Source organism: Salvelinus sp. IW2-2015, linkage group LG4p, assembly GCF_002910315.2.
Source record: "Salvelinus sp. IW2-2015 linkage group LG4p, ASM291031v2, whole genome shotgun sequence".
Classification (NCBI taxonomy): Eukaryota; Metazoa; Chordata; class Actinopteri; order Salmoniformes; family Salmonidae; genus Salvelinus; species Salvelinus sp. IW2-2015.
In genome coordinates, this window is record NC_036841.1 from 12,357,109 (window position 1) to 12,384,249 (window position 27,141).

Consider the following 27,141-nt stretch of genomic DNA (forward strand, 5'->3'; position numbering starts at 1 on the left):
AGATGTTCAAAGGTTATTGATTAATTTGATCTCTATTTGTGGGTTTTGGGAAAGCTATATTTGCTGTGAAAAAATGTCTGTGCTTTTTTGGATTTGGTGGTGAGCTAACATAAATATATGTTGTGTTTTCGCTGTAAAACATTTTAAAAATCGGACACGTTGGCTGGATTCACAAGATGTTTATATTTCATTTGCTGTATTGGACTTGTTAATGTGTGAAAGTTAAATATTTCTAAAAAATATTTTTGAATTTCGCGCGCTGCCTTTTCAGCGGAATGTTGTGGGTGTTCCGCTAGCGGAACCCCTGGGCGAGAAAGGACATAGCGTTTTGCCACAAAACATGATTATTTGTCTCTCTAAAAGAAAATGACCTTGCAACATATTTCAAACAGAATCATGTCTTTTCACTAACCATGTCATGGTAAGATGAAAAAATAATAGATCTCTTTCATAAGACTAGGGCTGTGGCGGTCATGAAATCTTGTCAGCAGGTTATTGTCAAGCAAATAACTTCCGATCTCACGGTTATTGACTGTTAATTAACATAAACACATTTAGCATCTCCTGGCTTCCACACAAGCCACTGATGCAGACCTTTGGAACATCTACATTTGAAAAATCAATTTAATATAGCCTACACTATCACAATAACTCTTTTAGACAGGTCTAAAGAAACATGATATGAAGAAAATGTAGTATATTTCAGAAGAACAGAATAGCATACTCTGAGTTGTCCTTATGTTAGGCCCTGATCGGCTACACTAGTTAATTTAGCAGACAAAAAGCGCCTAGTAAAAAAGCCAGACTACGGTTTGCAACTGCACATGGGGAGAAATATCATACTTTTTGGAGAAATGTCCTCTGGTCTGAAAACAAACAAAAATAGAACAAAAATAGAACTGTTAGGCCATAATGACCATCGATATGTTTGGAGGAAAAAGGGGGACGCTTGCAAGCCAAAGATCACCATCCCAACCGTGAAGCACGGGGGTGTCAGCATCATGTTGTGGGGGTGCTTTGCTGCAGGAGGGGCTGGTGCACTTCACAAAATAGATGGCATCATGAGGAGGAAAATGATGTGGATATATTGAAGCAACATCTCAAGACATCAGTCAGGAAGTTAAAGCTTGGTCGCAAATGGGTCTTCCAAATGGACAATGACTCTAAGCATACTTCCAAAGTTGTGGCAAAATGGCTTAAGGACAACAAAGTCAAGGTATTGGAGTGGTGTTATGGGATTTTTATGAATAATGACTAAATTATGTATACATTTAACATAGAAATATAACTAACAGAATTATATCCTGTCTGATGAAGAATGTTTGTCCATAAGAAAGAGGGACTGTTAGCAGGCAAGAAATTTGGCAAACAACTTGTGACCACTGTGAAACTGATAACAGGGAAGGAAGTCTCCCCACCCAGGGAGGGAAGAGACCTTGGGCTTGTAGTAGATTGTGTAACATGTTGCAGGATGTGATAAGCAATGTATGCATAGGAGAAGACTTGTAAACTATATTGTCATTGTCTGAGAGGAGGAGGGACATTTATGACGAAATGTGAGGTATATAAACCAATGTACAGGAAATGATAAAAAGAGCTCTCTAAATAAACATTCATGACTTTGTAGCTGGGCCTCCATCTGATTCATTCCAACCAGTTTCCTACAAATTCTGGGTTTCAGGCTGAGTAATCAATTCAATTGAGTTTATGAACACTGAGAACATAATTCTCGTGACAAGTGGCCATCACAAAGCCATGACCTTAATCCTATAGAACATTTGTGGGCAGAACTGAAAGAGTGTGTGCGAGCAAGGAGGCCTACAAACCTGACTCCGTTACACCAGCTCTGTCAGGAGGAATGGGCCAAAATTCACCCAACTTATTGTGGGAAGCTTGTGGAAGGCTACCCGAAACGTTTGACCCAAGTTAAACAATTTAAAGGCAATGCTACCAAATACTAATTGAGTGTATGTAAACTTCTGACCCACTGGGAATGTGATGAAAGAAATAAAAGCTGAAATAAATCATTCTCTCTACTATTATTCTGACATTTCATATTCTTAAAATAAAGTGATGATCCTAACTGACATAAGACAGGGAATTTTTACTAGGATGAAATGTCAGGAATTGTGAAAAACTGAGGTTAAATCTATTTGGGTAAGGCGTATGTAAACTTCTGACTTCAACTGTAACTGAATAAAATAGAAAGGATGTTTTCTCCAAACGATTTCTGAGGCAGTGCGCAAATGCGCTATTCAGTGTTGAGTGGTTAACAAAGAAACAGGTACTCCTACAGTATATGCTTAATCTAGAGATATTTATGCAACTTTAGTTGTGATACAACCGTGGGCTATATGTTTAGATTTTTAATACATTCTAAGGCTGGATGATGCAAATAATGATGATTTGAAAAAAGTCACATGAAAGGCATGAGCTCTGCTTTGTTTCTTGCACAGGCTGCACACGCTACATCAGTCTCTCATTCACAATTTGACAAGCACTTGATAATGCCTCGTATTTCCAGGCGGCATCCCCCTAGGGTGGCCGTAATGCACACTAAAAAATCCATGTCTTTTGCGGCCAGTGGCCATTTTGCCTTTGGGCTGAATATAATAATTATAATTCCTTTCCCCTGGCTGCGTGTTTCCGAAGCACCTCTCACTCACATGGTTCTCTCAGATATCTCAATTCTTATTAGCCAATGCCAGTCATGTGATCGGGTTCTTCTCACAGGCATCTATCTCAGCTCCGAAGTAGGCTACAGGTGAAGACAGACACATCAGGGACGCAACTGCSCACGTCCTTATCAAATCCCGAGGGACATATTGAAGAACTGTCCACATTTACTTTGTCAGCCAACAAGATGAGCAGGCCTAACGAAAAGCAAAAGCACTAGCCTATGTCAATCTACTATCCCCCATAATAAAAAAGTTGATCTATTATATTGGTCAACTTGTCCTTCTGTGTGAGAAAGAAATATTCCAAACATAGTCTGGGGCAGTTGTGGGATGCGATAGATTCCCAAATTAATACAACAACTCGCATCAAAAAACCTTTTAAAAGCAATGAGGCTGATGCAACAGATCAGAACGTTTAGCTTAAAATGTTGATAAACAATTAGGCTATTTCTTTACATTATAAGCGCAGCAATGCGCACAGGACACTAGGCTATAAGCTCCAATGTTCCAAAATGTAARCAATTCGCGGGAAAACACCATTCTCAAAAGTGACCGCAAATTACGCATGTAATGCTTTGTTATAAAGGTGCATTTTTATGGTGAAAATTATCTTCCCCAAACTTGAAACTCACGCGCCGCCTATGTATGCCAGTTAGGCTCTACACCGGTTGTAAAGCAGATTAATGTGCTTCATTTTAAGTAGTTATTTGTCCACTTTAGTTGCGATACAAACCTTATCAAAACATATAGGCCTGTGGGCTAGGCTACATGAGGTGTGTGACCATGATTTGGCATGCAAGTTTTCTTGCCTTACCGCACACAAACTGGGCATCATAGTATATCATTTACAAGTGATAATATATCACAATATATATATATATCACTTATCACTCAAGTGATAGGCTAATATTGTCACCCATCAGACTATTCTTGATTTAATCTTGTCTTTACATATGCTAAATAATATATGTGTGAAATTATTTTTGATTTTAAATCGATCGTTATCATGCACCTGTCTCGGAACAGGGGAAGGGGGAATTTGACTGCGGTCGGTGTGGCGGTAATACGGTCACCATAACAGCCCTACATAAGATGTGTTTTTAATTCATGTCAATTTACAAACAGTTCTGAAAATGGTTATATCGCGTTTTGGAATGAAACTCTTCACTGTACGATGAGGAATCTCCTTAAGGTTGCTATGAGTTATTCTCTACTCACCTGTCACCACCCGGGTGGGTCCTGCTGTAACAGAGATGGCTGGGATGTGTGGTCTGCCCTGGGGGGACAGGGAGCCTCCACTCGATGGCTGCTGGGGTCTGGTCTGAGGTGTGAGAGCTCTACCATCTGGCTGTTGGGGTCTAGTTTGGGGAGTCAGTGCACCACTGCTTGAAGGTTGTTGGGATCCAATTTGCGGATTGTAAGGGCCTGAGCTTGATGGTTGCTGAGGTCTCGTCAGAGTGGTGAGCAGAGTAGTGCTACCTGGTTGTTGAGGCCTGGTTTGGGGAGGGAGAGAGCCTGAGCTTAAAGATTGTTGGGGACTAGTTTGGGCTGGTTGTTGTGGCCTGGTCTGTGGGGTGCTCTGGGATATGACAGGGGGACCTCCAGTCCCGTGCTGCTCCACCACCCTCTGGTTGAACTTGATGGCAGAGGCAGAGTAGTGGTAGCCAGGCCCTGCTGGGCAGATCTCCTTGAAAGCAACTGTCAGGAGCAAACAGAGAACGCCACAAACAGGATTCAATTGGTTAGTGTGTTTCATACCCATATACAGTGCATTCGGAAAGTATTCAGACCCATTGACTTTTTCCACATTTTGTTACATTACAGCGTTATTGTAAAATGTATTAAATCGTTTTTTCCACTTATAAATCTACACACGACAACGCAGGAGTGGCTTTGGGACAAGTGTCTGAATGTCCTTGAGTTGCCCAGCCAAAGCTCGGACTTGAACCCACTCGAACATCTCTGGAGAGACCTGAAAATAGCTGTGCAGTGACGCTCCCCATCCAACCTGACAGAGCTTGAGAGGATCTGCAGAGAATAGGAGAAGCTCCCCAAATACAGGTGTGCCAAGCTTGTAGCGTCATACCCAAGAAGACTAGAGGCTGTAATCGCTGCCAAAGGTCCTTCAACAAAGTACTGAGTAAAGCGTCTGAATACTTATGTAAATGTGATAAAAACCTGTTTTCTCACATCTCCTCCACAGAGGAACTCTGGAGCACTATCAGAATGACCATCGGGTTCTTGGTCACCTTCTGACCAAGGCCCTTCTCCCCCGATTGCTCAGTTTGGCTGAGAGGCCAGCTCTAGGAAGAGTCTTGTTGGTTCCAAACTTATTCCATTTGGAGGCCACTGGGTTCTTGGGTACCTTCAATGCTGCAGACATTTTTTGGTACCCWTCCCCAGAGCTGCGCCTAGACACAATCTTGTCTCAGGGCTCTACAGACAATTCCTTCAACCTCATGGCTTGGTTTTTTGCTCTGACATGCATTGTCAACTTTGGGACCTTATAGAGACAGGTGTGTGCCTTTCCAAATCATGTCCAATCAATTGAATTTACCCCAGGTGGACTCCAATCAAGTTGTAGAAACAGCTCAAGGATGATCAATGGAAACAGGATACACCTGATCTCAATTTTGAGTCTCATAGCAAAGGGTTTGAATACATCCTTGCGACATGGAGCTGTGCATTATCATGCTGAAACATGAGGTGATGGCGGCAGATGATGGCACGACAATGGGCATCAGGATCTCGTCACGGTATCTCTGTATATTCAAATTGCCATCGATAAAATGAAATTGTGTTCATTGTCCGTAGCTTATGCCTAACCATACCTGCACCGCCACCATGGGGCACTCTGTTCACAACCATGACATAAGCAAACCGCTCGCCCACACAACGCCATACACGTGGTCTGCGGTTGTGAGGCCGGTTGAACGTACTGCCAAATTCTCTACAATGACGTTGGAGGCGGCTTATGGTAGAGAGATGAACATTCAATTCTCTGTCAACAGCTCTGGTGCACATTCCTACAGTCAGCATGCCAGTTGCCCCCAGCACAAGGTGCACCTGTGTAATGAACATGCTATTTAATAAGCTTCTTGATATGCAACACCTGTCATGTGGATGGAATATCTTGGTAAAGGAGAAATGCTCACTAACAGGGATTTAAACAAATTTGTGCACAACATTTGAAAGAAATAAGCTTTTTTGTGCGTATGGAAATGTTCTGGGATCTTTTATTTCAGCTCATGAAACATGGGACCAACACTTTACATGTTGCGTTTATATTTTTGTTCAGTGTACATACTGTGACTTAGGCAGATGTTAACACTGTAGCACTAGCTGCATTATGATTATCCAATGCCGGACCAGTATGATGTGGAGGTTTGAATCAGAATAGGGATGCTCACCTGATCCAAAGTAGGGACACCTCTCACAGTTCTTGCCCCAGGCCTTGCCCACACGGCTGCAGCAGCAGATCTGCTTGGTGATGTTCCTGAGGATGGGCACGGAGCAGCTACCACGGCCAGAGCCAGAGTTTAGGATACGATAGCACTGGCCCTTATCCTCCGAGATCACCTTACGGGCTGCAAGACGAAGACAGGGTGAGGACATGCCAATGGGAGAATGGTGGAGAGAAAATAGCGGTATTATAGCCATACAGAAACAGCTTCATGTCCCAAAAGGCCTCAAGCAAAAGAAGACACCAAACCCAACATGCAGGCTCAACACATGCTGATTGTTGATTCACACATTATCTTGAAATATAATGCTGGTGTACTCTTCGTCTTTGCTTTTTGTATCACAATTTGTGTCACTTCTGGTAGGCATTCTGTTGCTTTAGTCGGGTTAAGAAACAGAAATATTCAACTGAAGACAGACAATGAGTTGCAGAAGTACCACACGTCAGAAAAAACAAGAAATTGGCTAACAAGAAATGTATCGCTGTTAAACCCTCGKTTCAGAGAGCAAGAAAACAGAAAAGCTGAAAGCATTCGCATGAACTTTTTGGCAACACATTATTTAAAGATGACCGCTCAGAGTCAACGATGCATAAAACAAACAGCTTCCAACAGTTAGAGCCAAGAGCTGGGGCGGACTGGATAGAGAGGGTGGCCCCAGACAAGCAGATGCAAACTGCGTCAGATCCAAAGGCAACACACAGGCCAACCAGCATTTCAGAAGCACTGACCATCGTAAAATGCCAGTTAGAATAAGCAGGCCGAGTGTCACAGAACTTCAGGCGCTGTAATGTGATGTTTGTGATGTGCGTATAGATGTGTAATGTATGTTTTATAATACAGCACAGTTAATGTAAAGTACTACTGAATAATGTTCAATCTAAAAGTGTGTGAAAGTTGATTTTTTTGGGGGGGATCAGCATGAGTAAAGATAATGGACATTTTTATTACATGAGGTAGTTTACCTGTCCTACACAGTGTTTCCCCAGCCGCAGCTGCTAAACTGTTGCCGCCACTCCAAAAGATAGAACACTTTTTTTGGTAGGTAAAACGTTTTCAGTGTAAAGTTAAATGACGAAAACCCGATATAGAGTATGAAGAAAAGATAATGGAGTTATATCTTTTTAAAATAAGACCACCTTTGAGAACTAAGAATCACCAAAATAAAAACTAGACAGTTAGAGAGAATCAAAAAATAAATATAAATATAATGATTGATTTTGCTTTTTGTATCCCATTGATTTTGTTCTAATGTTTGAGTCACTCAGATAGCATAAGAACACGGCATAAGCCATGACAAAATGTGTAGAATTGCAAGAAACTAGCTTTAAAACTGTAAAAAAAAAAAAAACTTCACAAATGGCAAAATATGTAGAATTACAGGAAAATACCTGTAAAACAAAATGTTTGGGGTCGGAACGCGCCATTGGCCATGCCCACTACCCCCCCACCCCCCACCTTTGCCACCGCTGCTGGAAGAAAATCCTTAGGGAAACACTGCTAATATCCAACACATCCTAAACACATTCAATTTTCCTCTATCTCTTTACTCAACTTGTTTTTATATGGGAGGTTGTGTGTAATGTTTTGTACAGTTCAGCTCCATAGCACCTCGGCCATGCGTTATTCCTGCTCATTCCAGACACCGCGGCATAGCAGCGCAGCATTCTCTTCCTCTCCTTTGAGCAGGGTGCCCTGTAGGCTACTTACAGATACAGATCCCGTGAGAGGCGTCCAGTATGTATCCTTGCCTGCAGACACAACTATAGCTCCCCCGAGTGTTCACACAGTTGCCGTTCTCACAGAAGCCTGGCTGCAAACACTCATTAACATCTAGGAAGGGAAACACTACGGTCACATCCCTATTCCCTAACCCCATCCACCCATAGGATCCACAAACAGGAAATAGTCATGAACCCTCTTCCTGAAGGCCAGGGGGATAATAGGGCTCCCCACTGATATACTGTACCTGCAGGGGGAGACCCTGGTCACAGAGGACATTAATATTCTGGGGATATTAATAGTGACTGACTTGAAACCCAATGAGGATGGTTAGACATGACAAACATTTGTGCTCAGAGTTAATTCTATGTGAAACAAATACATTTTTATAAACTGTAGTTGTAGCTGAGACCTTGGAAAAACTAGCCCCAACCTGAACTCATAATCTTGGAAACACTCAACTAAAAAGTCTGGCGACATCCAACGTGAGTGTAAACGAAAACCATAACATAAACATATCAGTGTTTATCCAACCCCGTCCTCATCAATATCGTAGCAGCTTACGACACGAGATGTACTGTAACTCTCAGGGAGTTAGGGAGATTGAGTGAGTGATGCAACAGGGCCTGGTGTAGTCATTACTTCTCACACTATCTGGCTCTTCCTGGAGAAATGGTTTTCCAGCAGTCAGGTTATACAACCAACTGGCCTAACATACGCTGCATCTGTTGGGTTATTGGAGTGAGCTGAACTCATCACCAATTCACTGTAGACCTTCTTGCTACAAATAGACATTTAAAGGCAGCGTTGCAAATATGGTTTATATCATTATCTGTCAGAACCTAATCCATTTGAGTTACTATGTTAAATCTTTCTATATAGATGCAGGAGTGAAAAAGTTTCTCCTGCCAAATAACAGTAATATATATACTGTATCCATTGAGGCATGTTAGTGAGGTGAATACAGTATGCTCCTTTAAGTTCTTGAATTTAACTTACAGATCAATGTCGTTTTTTTTCTCTCCATTTATATCAGCTGCTAACTAATGTGCATGTACAATATAATACCACGAGCCTCAATGCTATTCTGAAGAATCGCAGGTGATGTTTTTGCAATATGTAATTTATCAACTAAAACTACATGCATGTCATCATACGGATGAGTGGCATGGTGTCACTGTGGCCTGCCCTTGGGTATGTGCACCTCTCAGATCAATAGCAGATTCACCATGAATGAGCACAACCACATTGGTATGTCCCCATCTGAGCGCTATCCCATGTGTTTGGACGAGCCTGAGTGATTCATAGCCAGCATGATAGCATTTGCATGTTACCATCAGCGGAGACTTGTGCTCTGTTTTCTCCGTTCCCTCTCATATCTTATTAGGCTCTACAGAGACAGATGAAGCAGCCATTCCATAGTGGCAGATAATCAAGGCATGGCTCGTGGTTTCAGAGCTTATCACCTCAGACTCTTCAGCGTTCGACAGTAGATCTCTGGGCCAAGTGACAAGACTGGGTTGAATAACGAGCTGCTTCAAAGAGCTTTTCTATGTGTGTGTTTGAGCTGAGCCTATATGGAATACAGTGTGACAAGCTAAGGAGACAGCTGCTGACTCGATGAAGTGATATCATACATTGTTACACTCAAAACATCAAATGAAAATGAGAGAGGTCATATTATGAAGATAGACCATTGCAATGCTTCTCTTTTCCACCCCTATTTCACCTGGTATTTGTTTAAAAATAAATACTGTCAAATATAATTTCATAACATTTCAACACACATCTTTTCCTGTCAGTTCTCCTGTTCCAAAAAGTGTTCTTTGGCTGTCCCCATAGGAAAACCSTTTGAAGAACCCTTTTTGGTTCGAGTTATAACCTTTTTGTTTCCAGGTAGAACCCTTTTGAGTTCCATTTAGAACCCTTTCCACAGAGGGTTCTACATGGAACCCAAAAGAGTTCCACCTGGAAACAAAAAGGTATGGGGACAGTAGAAAAACCCTTTTGGAGCCCTTTTTTCTAAGATTGTAGAAGACCACCATCATTCTACAGTAAGTGGTATAGTCAGGTGTACTCAGGTGTACTCAGAGGGACTGATGGTACTCACCAACACACTGGGTGCCGTTGATCCTCTCAAATCCAGCCGGACAGCTCCCATCGACTCCGTTTCCTGAAATGGCAATTCACATAATGATGTTTAAATAGCAATACTTGGGAGACCCTGTGTGAGCGCTAATGTTGTAAAGGGAAAGGGGATACCTAGTCATGTAGTGCCAATAGCTGTGTCTACAGTACAATTCACTGGGTCAATCTTTTCTAGACCTTCTTTCTCCTGCAGAGCCTGCACGAGATTTCAGATACTTTTAGTGGTCAATCTGTGTGTACTGTACAGTTCCTGATCCCACCATGGAAGACGAGCAGCATGTAGCGCCACAGAGAGAGAGCCAAGCGTACAGGAGCCATGGGATACACCGGAGCGCTCTGGGTCAACTAAATCAAGCAAAGCAAATAAAGTTTTTTTTTACCATACGAGCATGATGACTCACCGTCAGTCTAGAGTGGAAAATACACTCTCATCTAACATTGGCTATCAACCCCATCTCCAGCGAGCTATGTTACTCCCAATTGTTTGCTGGACTGTTGGCAGCCTAAATCACACAATATTGGTCACCTGTCTGCTAACAATCTCCCTCCCAGCTGTCTCTCCTCTCACATCAAACAAAGCTCTATTTGGAGGACTTTTGCAGTCTTGGGAGACAAGTGGGAAGTTGTGAAGTAACTTGAGGTTGCAGAGTAAAGATTCAAAGGACATTCCTCAAAGGAAATGGAAAGGAGAAAGTACTTAGTGTTTCAAACGACTGTGATCCCAGGCCAGAGTTTTGGACAAGGCCTCTATTGTTCGGTATTAACCATTTATTTATGGTAATGTTTGGAGAATTGTTTGCACGGAGGGAGAAATTGCAATTGAGGAGGTTTCATTCGTAGTCTAAATCAAATTGAGGAGGTTTCATTCGTAGTCTAAATCAAAATGAGGAGGTTTCATTCGTAGTCTAAATCAAATGAGGAGGTTTCATTCGTAGTCTAAATCAAATTGAGGAGGTTTCATTCGTAGTCTAAATCAAAATGAGGAGGTTTCATTCGTAGTCTAAATCAAAATGAGGAGGTTTCATTCGTAGTCTAAATCAAAATGAGGAGGTTTCATTCGTAGTCTAAATCAAAATGAGGAGGTTTCATTCGTAGTCTAAATCAAAATGAGGAGGTTTCATTCGTAGTCTAAATCAAAATGAGGAGGTTTCATTCGTAGTCTAAATCAAAATGAGCGAGGTTTCATTCGTAGTCTAAATCAAAATGAGGAGGTTTCATTCATAGTCTAAATCAAAATGAGGAGGTTTCATTCGTAGTCTAAATCAAAATGAGGAAAACCATGCATATCTTCCAGGTTGTTGAACAGAAAGAAAAAAGGCCTTGTTTGGTGATTTACTTCCATGTGTTTGTATTTATCAGTGACCCTACAGAGCAGGCGACATAATGTTCTGTATTTCTTACGGGCTCTGGCTAAGCGTGGAGTCAATCTGTTACATAATATGTCCATTACTGATAACAGCAATAATAATGTGGAATAGTATGAATTCCCTGTTAGTTAACAGGAACAGATACAAACAAGACCATGTTGATTTCTGGGCATTGCTATCTAAAACAAGTAATTTTTCTTTTACCGGGATGGCTGAGGAGAGTTACCTAAAACATTCTCAGGACTGTCTGGATTCCTGTTCAAATGAATAGTGGTGATGAAAGAAGTTGAAAACAGAACATTAGCTCACTACTTTTTGACATGATGTTGATATGGTCTAGGAGGGGAGAGGGCAAAGCCAACTTAATGACAAATATGGCCAAGAGAAAAGTACATTCCATTCAGGTTAGTCAGGTCTGGAGTAAAACATGTCAACAACTGTATGTACTGTTTATAACTAGTTAATAATTTGATACTGTAATACGTAAGTTCTTATTTAATTTCAGACAACAGAGCAAGGCCATCTGGTTTAAGGTTTCTAAAAGGAATTCCACTCCGATCTGAAGCACTCCTGTCTTTCGAAAAACCAAAGTCAATGTCAATAAGGTAGTGAAGAGGAGATTAACAAGAAGAAGCTGTTAGGCTAGCCACTATACTGTAGCATGGGACATACCATTAAAAAAATGTATTTAAGTGTCACACAATAATACAAAAAATGTATTATGGACCACTCAAATTAAGTTTTGAGACACTAAAAACAATCATAGTCAAACATGGCATAGCTGTCATCTACAATACATTACTTAATCTACACATGTATACATAAACAAAAAACAAAGTGCATATGATCATAGTGTACAACAAGTGTTACTATTTGTTGATTGTTGCACCTGGGATTACTAATCAGCAGTGACCTCCCCATTTGTTTCTGGTATACAATGATTGGTTTTGAGATGAGAGGAGGGGTAGGTACACAAAGGGGACAGAAGGTGGGGGGATAAAAAGGATTAACCAGTTTTGTGATAGAAAGACTGAAAGGAGAGGACAAGTGTACRTGCCTAGTTAAATAAAGGTTCAATTCAAAAACCTTGTAAAAAAAGAAAAGAGAGATACGGACAAAAGGCCAAGCTTCACTTTAAAGGAGAACTGGGACAGGGCACACTGTAGAAGTCAGGTCGGTGACTACCAGAGGGGGGGATTTTACCTGTGTTAGGGGGACATAGGACACACTCGTTGATGCCCCAGGCCAGTCCAATCCCTCGGCAGCAGGTGTCCTGACTCCTGAGTCCTGGGAGAGGTGAGCTGCACTGAGGGGTATAGGAGAAGGAAGAGCATTGGATTTAAACTGGCACAACCACAATGAGAAATGCCACCTATTTCTATTGGCTTGCTTAAGACTTAGCTACATCATTTAATGCATATTACATATATACAGGTAACTGCCAAAATAAAGGAAACACCAACATAAAGTGTCTTAATAGGGTGTTGGGCCACCACGAGGCACCAGAACAGCTTCAATGCACCTTCTAGCCATGGTAGCCAAAATAATGGGCAACTGGGTCTGCTCAGCATTTTTATACATGACCCTAAGCATGATGGGATGTTAATTCCACACCTGTGTGGAAGCACCTGCTTCCAATATACTTTGTATCCCTCATTTACTCAAGTGTTTCATTTATTTTGGCAGTTATCTGTAGGAATCAATAGTAMAAGTAATTTTGAGAAMTCTCACCTGGCCGTTGCGGACCTCCCTGAAGCAGTACTTGAACCCGGAGGATTCTGTGTAGGTGGAGTCACCGTGGAGGGTCTGGGCCTGGACTCTGGGTTTGGGTGGTGGGGCTTCGGCCCTCTCCCCTGGCAGAACACTGGTCCTGGCCCCCGAGAGGCCTGCTGACCAGGTGACCATCTCCGACTGCTCCCTAACTGTGCCTGGCCCATACCCCACCTTCAGCACCTGGTGGATCTTCACGCTTGCCTCTGGGGGGTGCTGCACCCGCACCTTGACCATGGATAAGCCAGACGCTGGGGGGAGGGAGAGACGGGAATGGGGTTTAGGGGTTAGCTAGTGGGGGTTAGCATTAGCAAACACTGCTGACTCCATACAGTCTCTGCACAGAGCCTGACCTGACCCGTTGTGCCTCCAGGGGTCAGAGGTCATCCTATGACAGACCTCTCACTTGAACTCTGTCCTGGTGGTTCACATTTGCCAACAGCTGAATGGTTGACTTTGCATTTTTGTGCTGACGGCTAACTAAGGAAGTGGATATGAATGGGAGCTGCCATGTATGTGAGGTGCCTTTGGTGCGTGATACAAAGTCTTTGATGTGGTTTCAATTCAAAGTTACATTTTGAATGGCGGTCTTTAGCCAGTCCATTTGTTAGGAAGCGAGTGTGAAGCCCTGTTACTATAGCASATCTTAAGAATCAAAGGAGGGTGTGTGTGCGGTATCCACCCCCCTGTATGTCTGAAAATTGAGTGGTTGTTCTCCTAAAACATGCTATTACTGTGAGTCATGATGGCAGCCTCTCATCGTTTAAAGACTGGAGTGGAAACGTTGGCACAACGTTTCCCCCACGGTGAAGCCACTACACTGCCAAGAGGCCCAGACTGAGCGGAAGGCCAGACCCTGACTCATATCTCAACCTTTTCTTGGGCTTTATTTACAGACTAAAAAGGCAAGGAGATAATGAGTTAACTCTGGGTGACTGAATGTCCCAGATCTGTTTGTACTAAAGGAACAGTTGTGTACAGTTTGTTCTAGGTTGAAAAAATGAGAATGCGAAAAACAAGGCTCATTAAAATCAAGACCCAGGACCTTGGACTCTTCACCTCCTAACTATCCGTAATATCAGACCCATAGGACCTGGTTTACTATTCAGGGCTTTACGCAACTGTTTACACGGGGGCCCTGGAGATATGCAGCCAACATAATGTTTCATTTACAGATGCAGTTTGGAAAGTTTTTTTTACATTTGCCCCAAAACAATGAGAGTGCAAATGGGTCTTTTGTTCTATGATSGTGCTATGGATTTTACAAGGCTCACTTGCTGAACTCCACAACACGGCTGCATCAATTATAAAAAGCGGAGACAATGGCACCATATCAGAGACAGTGTTTTGGAACCAAACATGTCTCAGGTGTTCGCTCTCTGTGGTTAACAAGCAATCCCACTGTCTTACCCCTGCAGGATTTCCCATAACTGTTCATAGACTAACTCTGAGATCATTTGGAATTACTCGCTGATGGTCTACACCCCACTTGAGTTGTGACAAGATGTTTTTAATTGCCAATTCACTATTTCACACTGTCTGGCCGTGACATACAGCCCAGTATTACAGTAATGGCCGACCTCGTCCTCACAGCTTGTTCTGACAGCATAACAGAGGTGTCCTTTGTTTAGCACGCATAAAAAATAAAGGTGACCTCACAAGGTACACGCATGAAAAGTTTGCCGTTTAGTCACAAGGAGATGAAAACAGAGCAGGCATCAGCCCTCCTAAATACACTCCACCTCAAGTGAAGAGAGGAAACGTTCACCACAGGCTGAATACCCCTTAGGGGTGGTACAATTGATGGATGTCAAACTGCGGTTGTGATGCTAAATTGCATCACAAGTTGCCAAGGAAATAGAGTGTAAGAGTCCTGGCTGCYCTAGAAAAATATCAGTGTAGCAAACTTGCCATTAGAAAGAGGTACAGTATATTGCTGATACAAGTAGATTTGTGAGATGTGCATGGACAACGATGTTTTATGATAAACACTACAGATTAGAGCCCCACAGTGGAGGTGTCGTAATACCCATAAAACCTTGCGGTCAAACAGGGAAATGGTTCCAATCGTTTTTCCATGGGGAATTTTAGAAACATAAGGGCTGTGTTTTGTGTAGGCTTACCCTGGCGTGACGTTTTGATAACTGTGTAWATCTCTCTCAGACAGACAAGGCAATTTTTATCAATATATTCATCTCTATTTACTCTCAGATTCGAAACTGCTAATTAGCATCAAAGTAGACATCAGGAAAGATTACATATCCCTGCAAGCTCCTGCACATCATCTCTATGTCACACCCTGATCTGTTTCACCTGTCTTTGTGATAGTCTCCACCTTCCTCCCGGTGTCGCCCATCTTCCCCATTATCCCCTGTGTATTTATACCTGTGTTCTCTGTTTGTCTGTTGCCAGTTCGTTTTGTTCATCAAACCCTACCAGCGGTTTTCCCCTTGCTATTGTCTTGTCTATAGTTSCTGGTTTTCTAGTTTTCCCGGTTTTGACCTTTCTGCCTGCCCTGACCATGAGCCTGCCTGTCATTCTGTACCTTTGCCCCACTACTCTGGATTACCGACCTTTGCCTGACCTGACCCTGAGCCTGCCTGCCGTCCTGTGCCTTTGCCTGCCCGTGTTCGATTTAATAAACTTTTGTTACTTCGACACTGTCTACACCTGGGTCTTACCTTCAAACYTGATAGTACGAACTGGCCATGACTGACCCAGCAGACTCGGAKCAGCTTCACAACGCCATCTCCTCCCAAGGAGCCACCATTGCTAGGCATGAGGAGTTGCTTTGTGGCCTTGTGGAAGGGGTCCAGACCTTTGCCGAACGCCATGACCAAGCGTTGAAATCATTGTCTGGGAGACAGCCTACCACGATGGTAATCTCACATCTCTCCTCAGTAGCCCAGCTGTCAGCAGCGCCGCCTKACCGGTCATCCCAGGTTTCCCGGGAACCTCGCTTACCTCCCCCGGAACGCTTCGATGGAGAGCCGGGCACCTGTCGGACGTTTCTCGCTCAGTGTGCACTCATCATCGAGCTTCAGCGCTCCTCCTTCCCCTCGGACCGCTCTAAGATAGCGAACCTCATCACGCTGATGTCCGGGAGGGCTCTTGCCTGGGCTACGGCAGTATGGGAACAACAGCCGGCCATATGCTTCAGTCTGGAGGAGTTTGTGGTGGAGGTCAAAAAGGTTTTTGATGCCCCATTGTCCGGGAGAGAGGCTGCCCGGAAGAACTCCAGCTTCGGCAGGAATCCTGAGGTGTTGCAGATTATGCGGTGGATTTCCGCACGTTGGCAGCGGAAAGTGCCTGGAACACGGAAGTGCTGTTCGACATGTTCCTGCACAGAGTATCGGAAGAATTGAAGGACGAGCTTGCAGCCTGGGAACTACAGACGGATTGCGATTCCCTCATCGCCTTGACCATCAGGCTTGATGGGCGACTACGGGAACGAAGGAGGGAGAGGAGATTCGATTGCACTCGCCCGTCCAAGAATTCCACCTCGCCTACGAGGCATCTCGGAAGTCCCCAACGGCCCCGTTGCCGAGAGAACCCGAGGCTACCCAAGTTCCCCCGAGAGTCGCCAAAGACTGCCGATTCACCTCTTCCCGAGSCTATGCAACAAGYCAGAGCTGGGTTGTCTCCAGCTGAACGGCTATACAGGCTCAAAACCAAGAGTCATCATTTGAGTCAACCTGTCCACTAAAACCAGGCTCACTGGCAGGAGCGAGTACTCTGGTGGGACATATGGGGAACTTTTCTTCTTCCCTTATTCGCACCCCTTTTCATGCGATTTTGCTGTGGGGGAACCAGTCGAGATCGCTCCGGGTCCCCATCGACTCTGGGGCCGATGAGAGCTTTTTGGACTCTACGCTGGCTTCCGAGCTGGGCATCCCCACTCAGCCCCTCTCCATTCCCATGGACGTTAGAGCACTGGACAGGCGCTCTATAGCCCGGGTCACCCACAACACCACTCCATACAACTTACGTGTGGCAGGGAACCACAGCGAGGCTATCCAGTTCCTGCTCGTTAAGTCTCCTCAGACTCSCGTGGTATTGGGATTCTCCTGGCTCCAGCGACACAATCCCCTCATTAACTGGTCTACTGGTGCCATCATGGGCTGGAGKCCGTTCTGCCACGCCCATTGCCTGAAGTTAGCACAACCTGCCCCGGGATGTCTTCCTGAGGGCTCGGAAGTCGCTACGGACCTCTCCGCCATTCCCGCGGAGTATCAGGACCTCCGGGAGGTGTTCAACAAGGCCCGGGCCACTTCGCTTCCGCCYCACCGACCTTATGACTGCGGGATTGACCTTCACCCTAGCATGACTCCGCCCCGGGGATGACTGTACTCTCTGTCGGGATCAGAGACCAAGGCGATGGAAACCTACATTGGGGACTCCCTAGCTGTAGGATTCATCRGACCTTCTTCTTCTCCTGCCYGCGCAGGGTTCTTCTTTGTGGAGAAAAAGGACAAGACCCTGTGCCCATGCATCGACTACCGGGGTCTCAATGACATAACGGTGAAGAACCGCTACCCCTCATCTCCTCGGCATTCGAGCCGCTCCAGGGGGCCACCGTGTTTTCCAAGCTGGATCTACGTAACACCTACCACCTGGTGCGGATACGGGAAGGGGACAAGTGGAAGACCGCCTTCAACATGGCCTGCGATCACTACGAGTATTTGGTCATGCCATTTGGCCTTACCAACGCCCCTGCTGTGTTCTGTTTCACCTGTCTTTGTGATTGTCTCCACCGCCCTCCAGGTCTCACCCATCTTCCCCATTATCCCCTGTATATTTATACCTGTGTTCTCTGTTTATCTGTTYCCAGTTCGTTTTGTTKATTTCTTTTTGTTTGCACCACTACTCTGGATTACCGACCTCTGCCTGACCTGAGCCTGCCTGCCGTCCTGTACKTTTGCCTGCCCGTGTTCGATTTAATAAACTTGTGTTACTTCGACACTGTCTGCACCTGGGTCTTACCTTCAAACCTGATCCTCTAGCTGACAGATATTGTGTCAATTTAAAACTTGCACAAGACAGTTCACAAAATTCTCAATTAAAWWWWWTMTTGCCAATTTATTCATMACTAAATGTAGCTAGCATTAGATAGTTAATCCAGAGATTCTTACCTTTGCCTCGATTCGGCAGTCTCGTCCATATAATCATGGCATTTGTAGTTCTTTATGATAGTCACATTAGCAGCTAATTAGCATTTCATTTTTGGGGAGTAGATACAGGCGAATATATTGATAAAAGTCACCTTGTCCTAGAGAGATTTACACTGTTATCAAAATGTCACACCAGGGTAAGCATACACGAAACAGAGCCCTTATTTTAAGTGTTTCTAAAATCCCCTATGGGAAAAATGAATGGTGGAAAAATGATTGGAACCATTTCCTTGTTTGACCGCTAGGCTTTATGGGTATTATGACTCATACTGTGGTACTCTATTGGCAGGCCAGCTAAGTCTAAGACCCCTCTATCAACGTAGGTCTCCTCAGTGAGGTTGCGTAAGCACTCAGATCTCCACTCCCAAACACTCTCCCAGCCCTGGAACAGAGTGTGGACTTTTGGAAGCAGCGCGTCAACATAATTGAGCCCGACATTTCTTTTGTTAGTATGAGTTTAGCATATTGTTTAGATTTCACTTCATAAAACTTTTGGTTGTTTCACCAACCCCCCCCCCCCCCCCCTCGGAGCGATCACAAGCCACACTGATGTCGTGAGGGCTTTATAGAGCATGGACAAATACACATGCGCTCAGAGTTGCATTTTATGATAACATCTTTAAAGGCAGCAGAAGATTACCAACCATATTGCATCCTAAAACAAGTGTCATCTAACTGCAGGGTAACTGCTAAAGCTTCAGATTTCACCGACTGCGTAGTTAGTAGTGATTGGCGAATATGATGACGTACATTTTCCAGGGTCTCAATACCGCCATGCAGGGAAACGTCAGTGTTTTTCTTTTCTTCATGTTGTACAAATATACTTCACCATCTGAGAGTGTATGTCAACTGATACAATTTGGTCAGAAACATCTGGCTGTCATAACATCCAAAATTCACATTTGGCAAGACAGTGAGAGTATTCGTAAGTAGCCGAATCGGAGTGTTCTCATACGCATTGTAATGATGTAAAACAATGGGAAATGTGTGATTGTCTCAGAGACCTAGAGGAATTCCTGTCCGTGTTTCTAGGCTTATTACCTATTGCACTGAGAGGTACATTTAAGTGTTGAGTCCTGGCCAAGGAAAACAGTCATGTATAAACTGTCATCTTTAGCTCAGCACACACGGTGCAGTTTGAATGTAATTTATCTACAGGAAAGACGTGTGTAACTGTGTGACGTGTGAACCTTAGTTGACATTTTTGCACATTCAAAGCCAAACCACAGATGACTAATGTCAGACGAAAGCATAATTTTTAATGCATTATTAGGCAATTAATGATGGTTCATTTGAAAATTTGAAAAAATGCTGTTAGCTATGATTGTCAAATGTATTTGATCAACATGTCAGAATCACACCTCAATATGCAGAGAATTAGCTGTTGTTGTGCTCATTCAAGAGCTCTTCCTTCTCTATTTGATATGAATCTCAGTCTTACTGTCAAGGAGAGGATCCTTCACTAGAGACATTGGCTCTGCTTTAAAGATTTGTGTCTAATGTATTAATTTAAGAGCAACTTGTGTTTCATTCATCACCATTCAGATCCCACCGCTGCCACAAATGAGGCTTGGCCTTGTCACACTTCCACCGCTGGGCTGACTGTGGCTCTGCTGCTGGCTCTGCAGGGGGAGAATGTACTCCGACTGGTCAGCAGCTGCTGACTGGCCAGCACCGAGGTGATGCGCGGAGGCTTCTCAATGTCATTGGTGGAGGGCGTGGCCACGGGGATGTGGCAGAACTTGCCGGTGAAGGTTGGCGGGCAGAGGCAGCGGTCCTTCTGGATGCAGACCCCTCCATTTTGACACAACATGGGGCACAGGACTAGAGGAGAAACGGAGGAGGGAGGGAGGGAGGGAGGGAGGGGAGAGACAAACAGAATGGCTCTGTTAACTGTGACCAGATTGAGGGAGAAACACGGAGTCCAAGACATCAACAACTGAAATAGAACTCTGGAGCTTCGAGAAACTATAACCCTCTCGTTTTATGTCCTGTAGTGATTTCTATGGTTCAGGTACCATTAGGGCCAAGAGTTCCTCCCTGTTGCGGTTCAAATGTAACAAACAAACTCACGATTCAGATACAATCCGACTACAAAACCAAGGGCAGAGTCAAAAATTTTACGCCTACCTAGCCAACCAAGACAACAAGAGAAAACCTCCAACACATGTCCTTGTGACAGAGATAATTGATAGGACCGTTTGGGCACACTGTAAACAATGCCATTCAAAACAACACTGATTGGTTACAGAGCACACAAATACAATCTTACATTGTGTCCCCTTTTTACCACAATGAATGGAAAACAAGCAGCACTCTGACGAAAACCATGTCTCTGCTTATTATGCCCACCAGCACATGCTTTCCATATCACATGGCTGTGTTGTATTAATGCTCATAATAATAATAACATTGGAAAGCTTGGCCCTGGCCCATGCCCAAGTCCATGGAAATTACTTTACAACAAACACTGCAGCTAGGCAAGAGAGAGAGAGAAGAAGAGAGAGGAGAGAAGAGAGAGAAGAGAGAGAGAGAGAGAGAGAAGAGAGGAGAAGAGAGAGAAGGAGAGAGAGAGAGAGAGGGGAGAGAGGAGTAAGATGAGTAGAGAGAAGATGAGAAGAGAGATGGTAGAGAGAGAGAGAGAGAGAGAGAGAGAGAGGTGAAGAGAGAGAGAGAGAGAGAGAGAGAGAGAGAGAGAGAGAGAGATGATGAGAGAGAGAGAGATGAGAGAGAAGAGAAGAGAGAGAAAGAAAAGAAAAATATGGATGTACTGATGGACTTGCTTGTGTGACTTTCTATCCATATTTTAATTAGGTAGAATATAAACTTGCTCTCTCTTAAACACTCTTTGCGTTTGTGTTCTGTGGTAATTTTACCACTCAAATGATCCTGCAATCAAGAAAGAGGGTTCAGCTGAACCTGTTTCCTCTCATCAGAGTGGTTTGGAGAGGATACTGTAAAACACAACTATTGGACTGTACGAGGTCCCGACAGTCACACTGATTATAGGCCTTCACCTTTCCCCGAGCCTTCCCGGAACTTGGAAAGACGACGGCAGCTGAAGGCTGTCCAAAGTACACACTGATCCATCATTTTTAGTGTTCTTCCTTTCCCTAGGGGGGGCACAGAATTGATTTTCCGTCTGAATACGAAGTCCTCTGGGCTCCAGTGAGKGTGTCAGCGTCGGGGTAACTACCGTACAGGTCTCTTTTCTCAGTTTCTGGCATGCTCTCGCCCATTGTTCCAGAGGCCACGGTGAGGAACAGGAAAAAGGTTGGTGGTTTTGTCAGGAAAAAGCCTTTTACAAGAGGAATTTACAGTACAGTGGCTTCGGAGTTTTCTAGGTTCCTATCGCAGAGAGCCTGTGTCCGGCCCCCGGGGTTAGAGCAGCAGCGTTCCGCTGTGTGGAGTAGGTTTCCGGTGGAGAAATCATGTGTGGAACATATGCAGTGTATCAGTGTGTGTACTCCCCGCTGTGGCGTAGCCGTGGTGATGAGGTCATGTACAGTGTGCAAACTGAGAAGGTGACCTAATTGTTTGCTCCGAGTCGGACGTGTGTGTCTCTCCAGATGCAACGGATCCATCCACACCAGTTTACACAGGGAGAGGGGAAATTAGGTAGAGAGAGAGAGAAAAAGAGGGAGAGAGACAGAGAGAGGGACAGAATGGGAAAAGAGAGAGGCAGAAAGACAGAGAGAGGGAGAGAAAGTTGCCTGACGACTCATCCTGAATTTAATTTGGCTGCTCTATCAATCGCTCCATACATGAGTCTGAACCTACCATCCCAGAAGTCGTTTGTGCTGATTCATGTAGACCAGCTCTGGTCCAACCCATCGGTTTCTGGGACCAATCAGAACGGTTTGAATGTGTTCGCATTCGAGAAGTCGTCGGGGAGGAAGCAAACCAGATTCATCGTGGAGAAGAAACGTTAGTGGGCGTGGCGTTTGGCCCGAGCGATGTGGATGGGTAGCCAGGCAAGGGTGCAGGTGCCTCCCATGAAAAACAGTGATGTCAGCTGAGCTGTTGAGAGGCACTGAGCAGCTGCCCAGTTCTCCTCAGGCCCTCCATGAGACACACAACGTTAGCCCTCTCTTCTCAGAGAAGTTCCCCATGTCTTTCACTGCACTCATATCCAGGTAATGGAGTACATCTCTCATGCAAGTATGGAACAACAGGTCATCACACCATGTAGAGTTTTGGTTTTCACCAGAAGCTGCTTTATTGGTGTTTAGTGGCACAATACCTGTCTAAATGATGGAGGGACACCAGTGGATCCCCCTGACATCACTTCCTGTGTCCCCAGGCTTTGCAGCTAGGCCTTAGAGGATTTCACTCGAAAGGGTGGTTTAAAAACGGGTGTCATCACTCAAACATTCTGGGCGTGTGTGTGTGTATGTACTTCAAGGTTGACAGCATTAGCCCTCCCTGGAAATAATCAAAAAGTGTGTGTGTGTGTGTGTGTGTGTGTGTGTACAGGGAAATGTTTTGAGGCAAATCAAAGACACATGCCATTTGGGCTCCCTCTTTGCATGCAGGAGAAGGAAGGTTCAGCTGGCCATAGTTTCCACAGCTTGCACAGAGATGCTTAACCCATGATGTCCTCATGCACCCCCGGCCTGTACCTTTAGCAAGACAACCCTGAATACTCCTCAATATGGCTGAGAAGGATATTAATACAGAAGAAAGCTTTATTAATACCAGCAATGCAACTTGATTCAAACAAAGCAGCTGGCATTTGGAATCAAATGAAATCAAAGCTGATTTATCATATGCACAGGATACAGCATAGTGTACACGGTACAATGAAATGCTTACTTGCAAATAGACTCACTGTAGTGTTTCATCTAGTTTGCCTCAGTGCAGCTAGTGTAACCGGTGTGAAATGGCTAGCTAGTTAGCGGGGTGCACGCTAATAGCGTTTCAATCGGTGACGTCACTCGCTCCGAGACCTTGAAGTAGTTGTTCCCCTTGCTCTGCAACGGCCGCGACTTTTGTGGAGCGATGGGTAACGATGCTTCGAGGGTGTTGATGTGTGCAGAGGGTCCATGGTTTGAGCTCAGGTAGGGGCGAGGAGAGGGACGGAAGCAACACGGTTACATTGATGCTGTTGACCCGGATCACTGGTTGCTGCGGAAAAGGAGGAGGTCAAAAGGGGGGTGAGTGTAACCGTTGTGAAATGGCTAGCTAGTTAGCGGGGTGCGCGCTAATAATGTTTCAATCAGTGAAGTCACTCGCTCTGAGACCTTGAAGTAGCTGATTTTGCGGCTTTTGTGGAGCGATGGGTAATGATGCTTCGTGGGAGGCAGTTGTTGATGTGTGCAGAGGGTCCCTGGTTCGAGCCCAGGTAGGGGCGAGGAGAGAGACGAAAGCAACACTGTTACACTAGCAATCAGCATGAGGTCATGAGMTTCAACTGCAGCAATAAAACTAATKATAATGGCAGTTATCCAAACCATCCCAGATCAACTTTGCCATAGCACCTCCTCGCTTTGAATAGTTGGAAAGTTAGGTCTCTCTTTGAACGGTCAAATATGCTCTGAGATATTTACAGAGATATTTTGGGCTCTGTTGACCACATCTGCCTGACAGACATTTTTCACAAGTCCATGCTAGAGGGCATCGACTGGGTCYTAGAAAATAGGACCAGAGAGTGACACTACAGTGTATTCGGAAAGTATTCAGACCCCTTGACTTTTCCAACATTTTGTTACATTACAGCCTTATTGTAAAATTGATTAAATTACTTTTTTCCCATCATCAATCTACACACAATAATGACAAAGCAAAAACAGTTTTTTAGAAGAACAGAAATACCTTATTTACATAAGTATTCAGACCCTTCGCTATGAGTCGCGAAATTTAGCTCAGGTGCCTCCTGTTTCCATTGATCTTCCTTGAGATGTTTCTACAACTTGATTGGAGTCCACCTGTGGTAAATTCTATTGATTGGACATGATTTGGAAAGGCACACACCTGTCTATATAAGATCCCACAGTTGACAGTCCATGTCAGAGCAAAAACCAAGTCATGAGGTCGAAGGAATTGTCTGTAGAGGTCCGAGACAGCATTAGCCCCAGATCTGGCGAAGGGTACCAAATAATTGCAGCATTGAAGGTCCCCAAGAACACAGTGGCCTCCATCATTCTTAAATGGAAGAAGTTTGGAACCACTAAGACTCTTCCTAGAGCTGGCCGCCCGGCCAAACTGAGCAATCGGGGGAGAAGGGCCTTGGTCAGGGAGGTGACCAAAAACCTGATGATCACTCTGAAAGAGCTCCAGAGTTCCTCTGTGGAGATGGGAGAACCTTCCAGAAGGGCAACCATCTCTGTAGCATTCCACCAATCAGGCCTTTATGGTAGAGTGGCCAGACGGAAGCCACTCATCAGTTAAATGCATGACAGCCCACTTGGAGTTTGCCAAGGACTCTCAGACCATGAGAAACCAGATTCTCTGGTCTGATGTTACCAAGATTGAACTCTTTGGCCAAGTGTCACGTCTGGAGGAAACCTGGCACCATCCCTACTGTGAAGCATAGTGGTGGCAGCATCATGCTGTGGGGATGTTTTTCAGCAACAGGGACTGGGAGACCAGTCAGGATCGAGGGTAAGATGAACGGAGCAAAGTAKAGAGAGATCCTTGATGAAAACCTGCTCAAGAGCACTCAGGACCTCAGACTGGGGGCGAAGGTTCACCTTCGAACAGGACAACGACCCTGAGTACACAGCCAAGACAACACAGGAGTGGCATCGGGACAAGTCTCTGAATGTCCTTCAGTGGCCCAGAGCCCAGACTTGAACCCGATCAAACATCTCTGGAGAGACCTGAAAATAGCCGTGCTGCAACGCTCCCCATCCAACTTGACAGAGCTTGAGAGGATCTGCAGAGAAGAATGGAGAAACTCCCCAAATACAGGTGTGCCAAGCTTGTAGCGTTATACCCAAGAAGACTCGAGGCTGTAATCACTGCCAAAGGTGCTTCAACAAAGTACTGAGTAAAGGGTCTGAATACTTATGTAAATGTAATGTTGCAGTTGGTTTCTTTTTATACATTTGCAAACATTTATTAAAAACGGTTTTTGCTTTGTCATTATGGGGTATTGTGTGTAGATTGATGAGGGGGAAAAACGATTTAATCCATTTTAGAATAAGTCCACTTTTTCCAAAATTAGAATAAGTCCACTTTTTCCAAAATGTGGAAAAAGGCAAGGGGTCTGAATACCTTCCGAATGCACTGTATACTGTAAGTATGGCAAGACAAAACAAGTATATTTTACACTTGTACACAGTTGAGCACTGTGTAGTGTCTAATGTTACATGCATGGTGCTAGGGGATAATGAGCCATTGTTACTGGTCTGTCTGTTTCATGCTACCCCACTGGACATGTGACTGGCCAGTGACATGGTCTGTGTGCATTTGGGGGGGGGGGGGTTGTTTGTACATAAGTCTGAGTTCGAGCTGACATCATCTGAATGACCTGGTCTAGGAACAAGCCTATAAACCAGACGTATGCTAAGCGGACAAAAGGGGAGGGGACTTTCCCTGAGCCTGTTTATACAAGGTACTGTATGGGGCATTACTCAGGTCATAGGAAAACAAACAACTGGCTTGGCAGATTTTTAAAGCTTACCAAGTCTGGGTTATTATGAATTAAMGAAATGTTCAAAGTTGACTGTAGACATAGGTCTACATTGAGAAACATGACTACAGTACACACGACTCCCAACACTATCATTAAGTTTGCCGACGACACAACGGTGGTAGGCCTGACTGATCACCAACGACGATGAGACAGCCTATAGGGAGGAGGTCAAGGGCCTGGCAGGGTGGTGCTAGGACAACAACCTCTCCCTCAATATCAGCAAGATAAAGGAGTTTATCGTGGACTACAGCAAATGGGGGGGGGACCGAACGCGCCCCCCAGTCACATCGACACAGCTGTAGTAGAGCAGGTCGAGAGCTTCAAGTTCACGAAGGACCTATCATGACCCAAACACAACAACACAGTCGTGAAGAGGGCATGACAATGTCTCTTCCCCTTCAGGATGATGAAAAGGTTTGGGATCTGAGAGAAGAATTTGTATGTTTAAGATYATGACTAAAGTAMTCCACCCTAAAACTGTATGACTGTGTGAAATGTGTTYGAATCATAAGAATATAATCTGATGATGTGTGTAGCTTGGTTAGAATTATAACTAGGGCATTGTAGTATTTTGTAGCTATGCAAGCAGGGAGCAACTGTGAGACGAGATAACTATGCATGGGGGTAGTGAGATAAATACTGCCTGTCTAAGCAGGGAGTAGCCTATGATAAGAAATTGTGTGTGTGTATGTGTATAAAAAGACTGGCTCTGCATTTGAGGGTAAGAGCGCTCTCTGAATAAAGTATTGATCTATTGCAGACTGGGACTTTGTCTAATTCTTCATTAACCAGAGCCTTACAACCTCTGGGAATTGGTCAAAGCTATAAAATAGTTCAGTTAGAACATTGGGATAAAAATTCTCGTGACAGCATCGGCCCTTAGATCCTCAAAAAGAACTACAGCGGCACCATTGAGAGCATCTTGACTGGCTGCATCACCGCTTGGTATGGCAACTGCTCGGCATCTGACCGCAAGGCGCTACAGAGGGTAGTGTGTACGGCCCAGTACATCACCGGGGCCGAACTCCCTGCCATCCAGGACCTCTATACCAGGTGGTGTCAGAGGAAGGTCCTAAAAATTGGCAAAGCCTCCAGCCAAACAAGTCATAGACTGTTCTCTCTGCTACCGCATGGCAAGCGGTACCGGCACACCAAATCTGGGACCAAAAACCCCTGAACAGTTTC

The 27,141-nt window shown here is 44.5% G+C and overlaps 1 protein-coding gene across 1 annotated transcript in view; it reads right to left on the bottom strand.

Annotated features, from left to right (window-relative positions):
• The window catches only part of LOC111957214 (latent-transforming growth factor beta-binding protein 4), a 77,217-nt gene that overhangs the window by 17,429 nt on the left and 32,647 nt on the right, over positions 1 to 27,141 (bottom strand). The window contains 8 exon segments of the mRNA XM_070438124.1: positions 3,897 to 4,376; positions 6,089 to 6,265; positions 7,850 to 7,972; positions 9,972 to 10,034; positions 12,580 to 12,682; positions 13,108 to 13,397; positions 19,903 to 19,968; positions 19,971 to 20,141. Of these exon segments, the coding sequence (XP_070294225.1) occupies positions 3,897 to 4,376; positions 6,089 to 6,265; positions 7,850 to 7,972; positions 9,972 to 10,034; positions 12,580 to 12,682; positions 13,108 to 13,397; positions 19,903 to 19,968; positions 19,971 to 20,141 (1,473 nt within the window).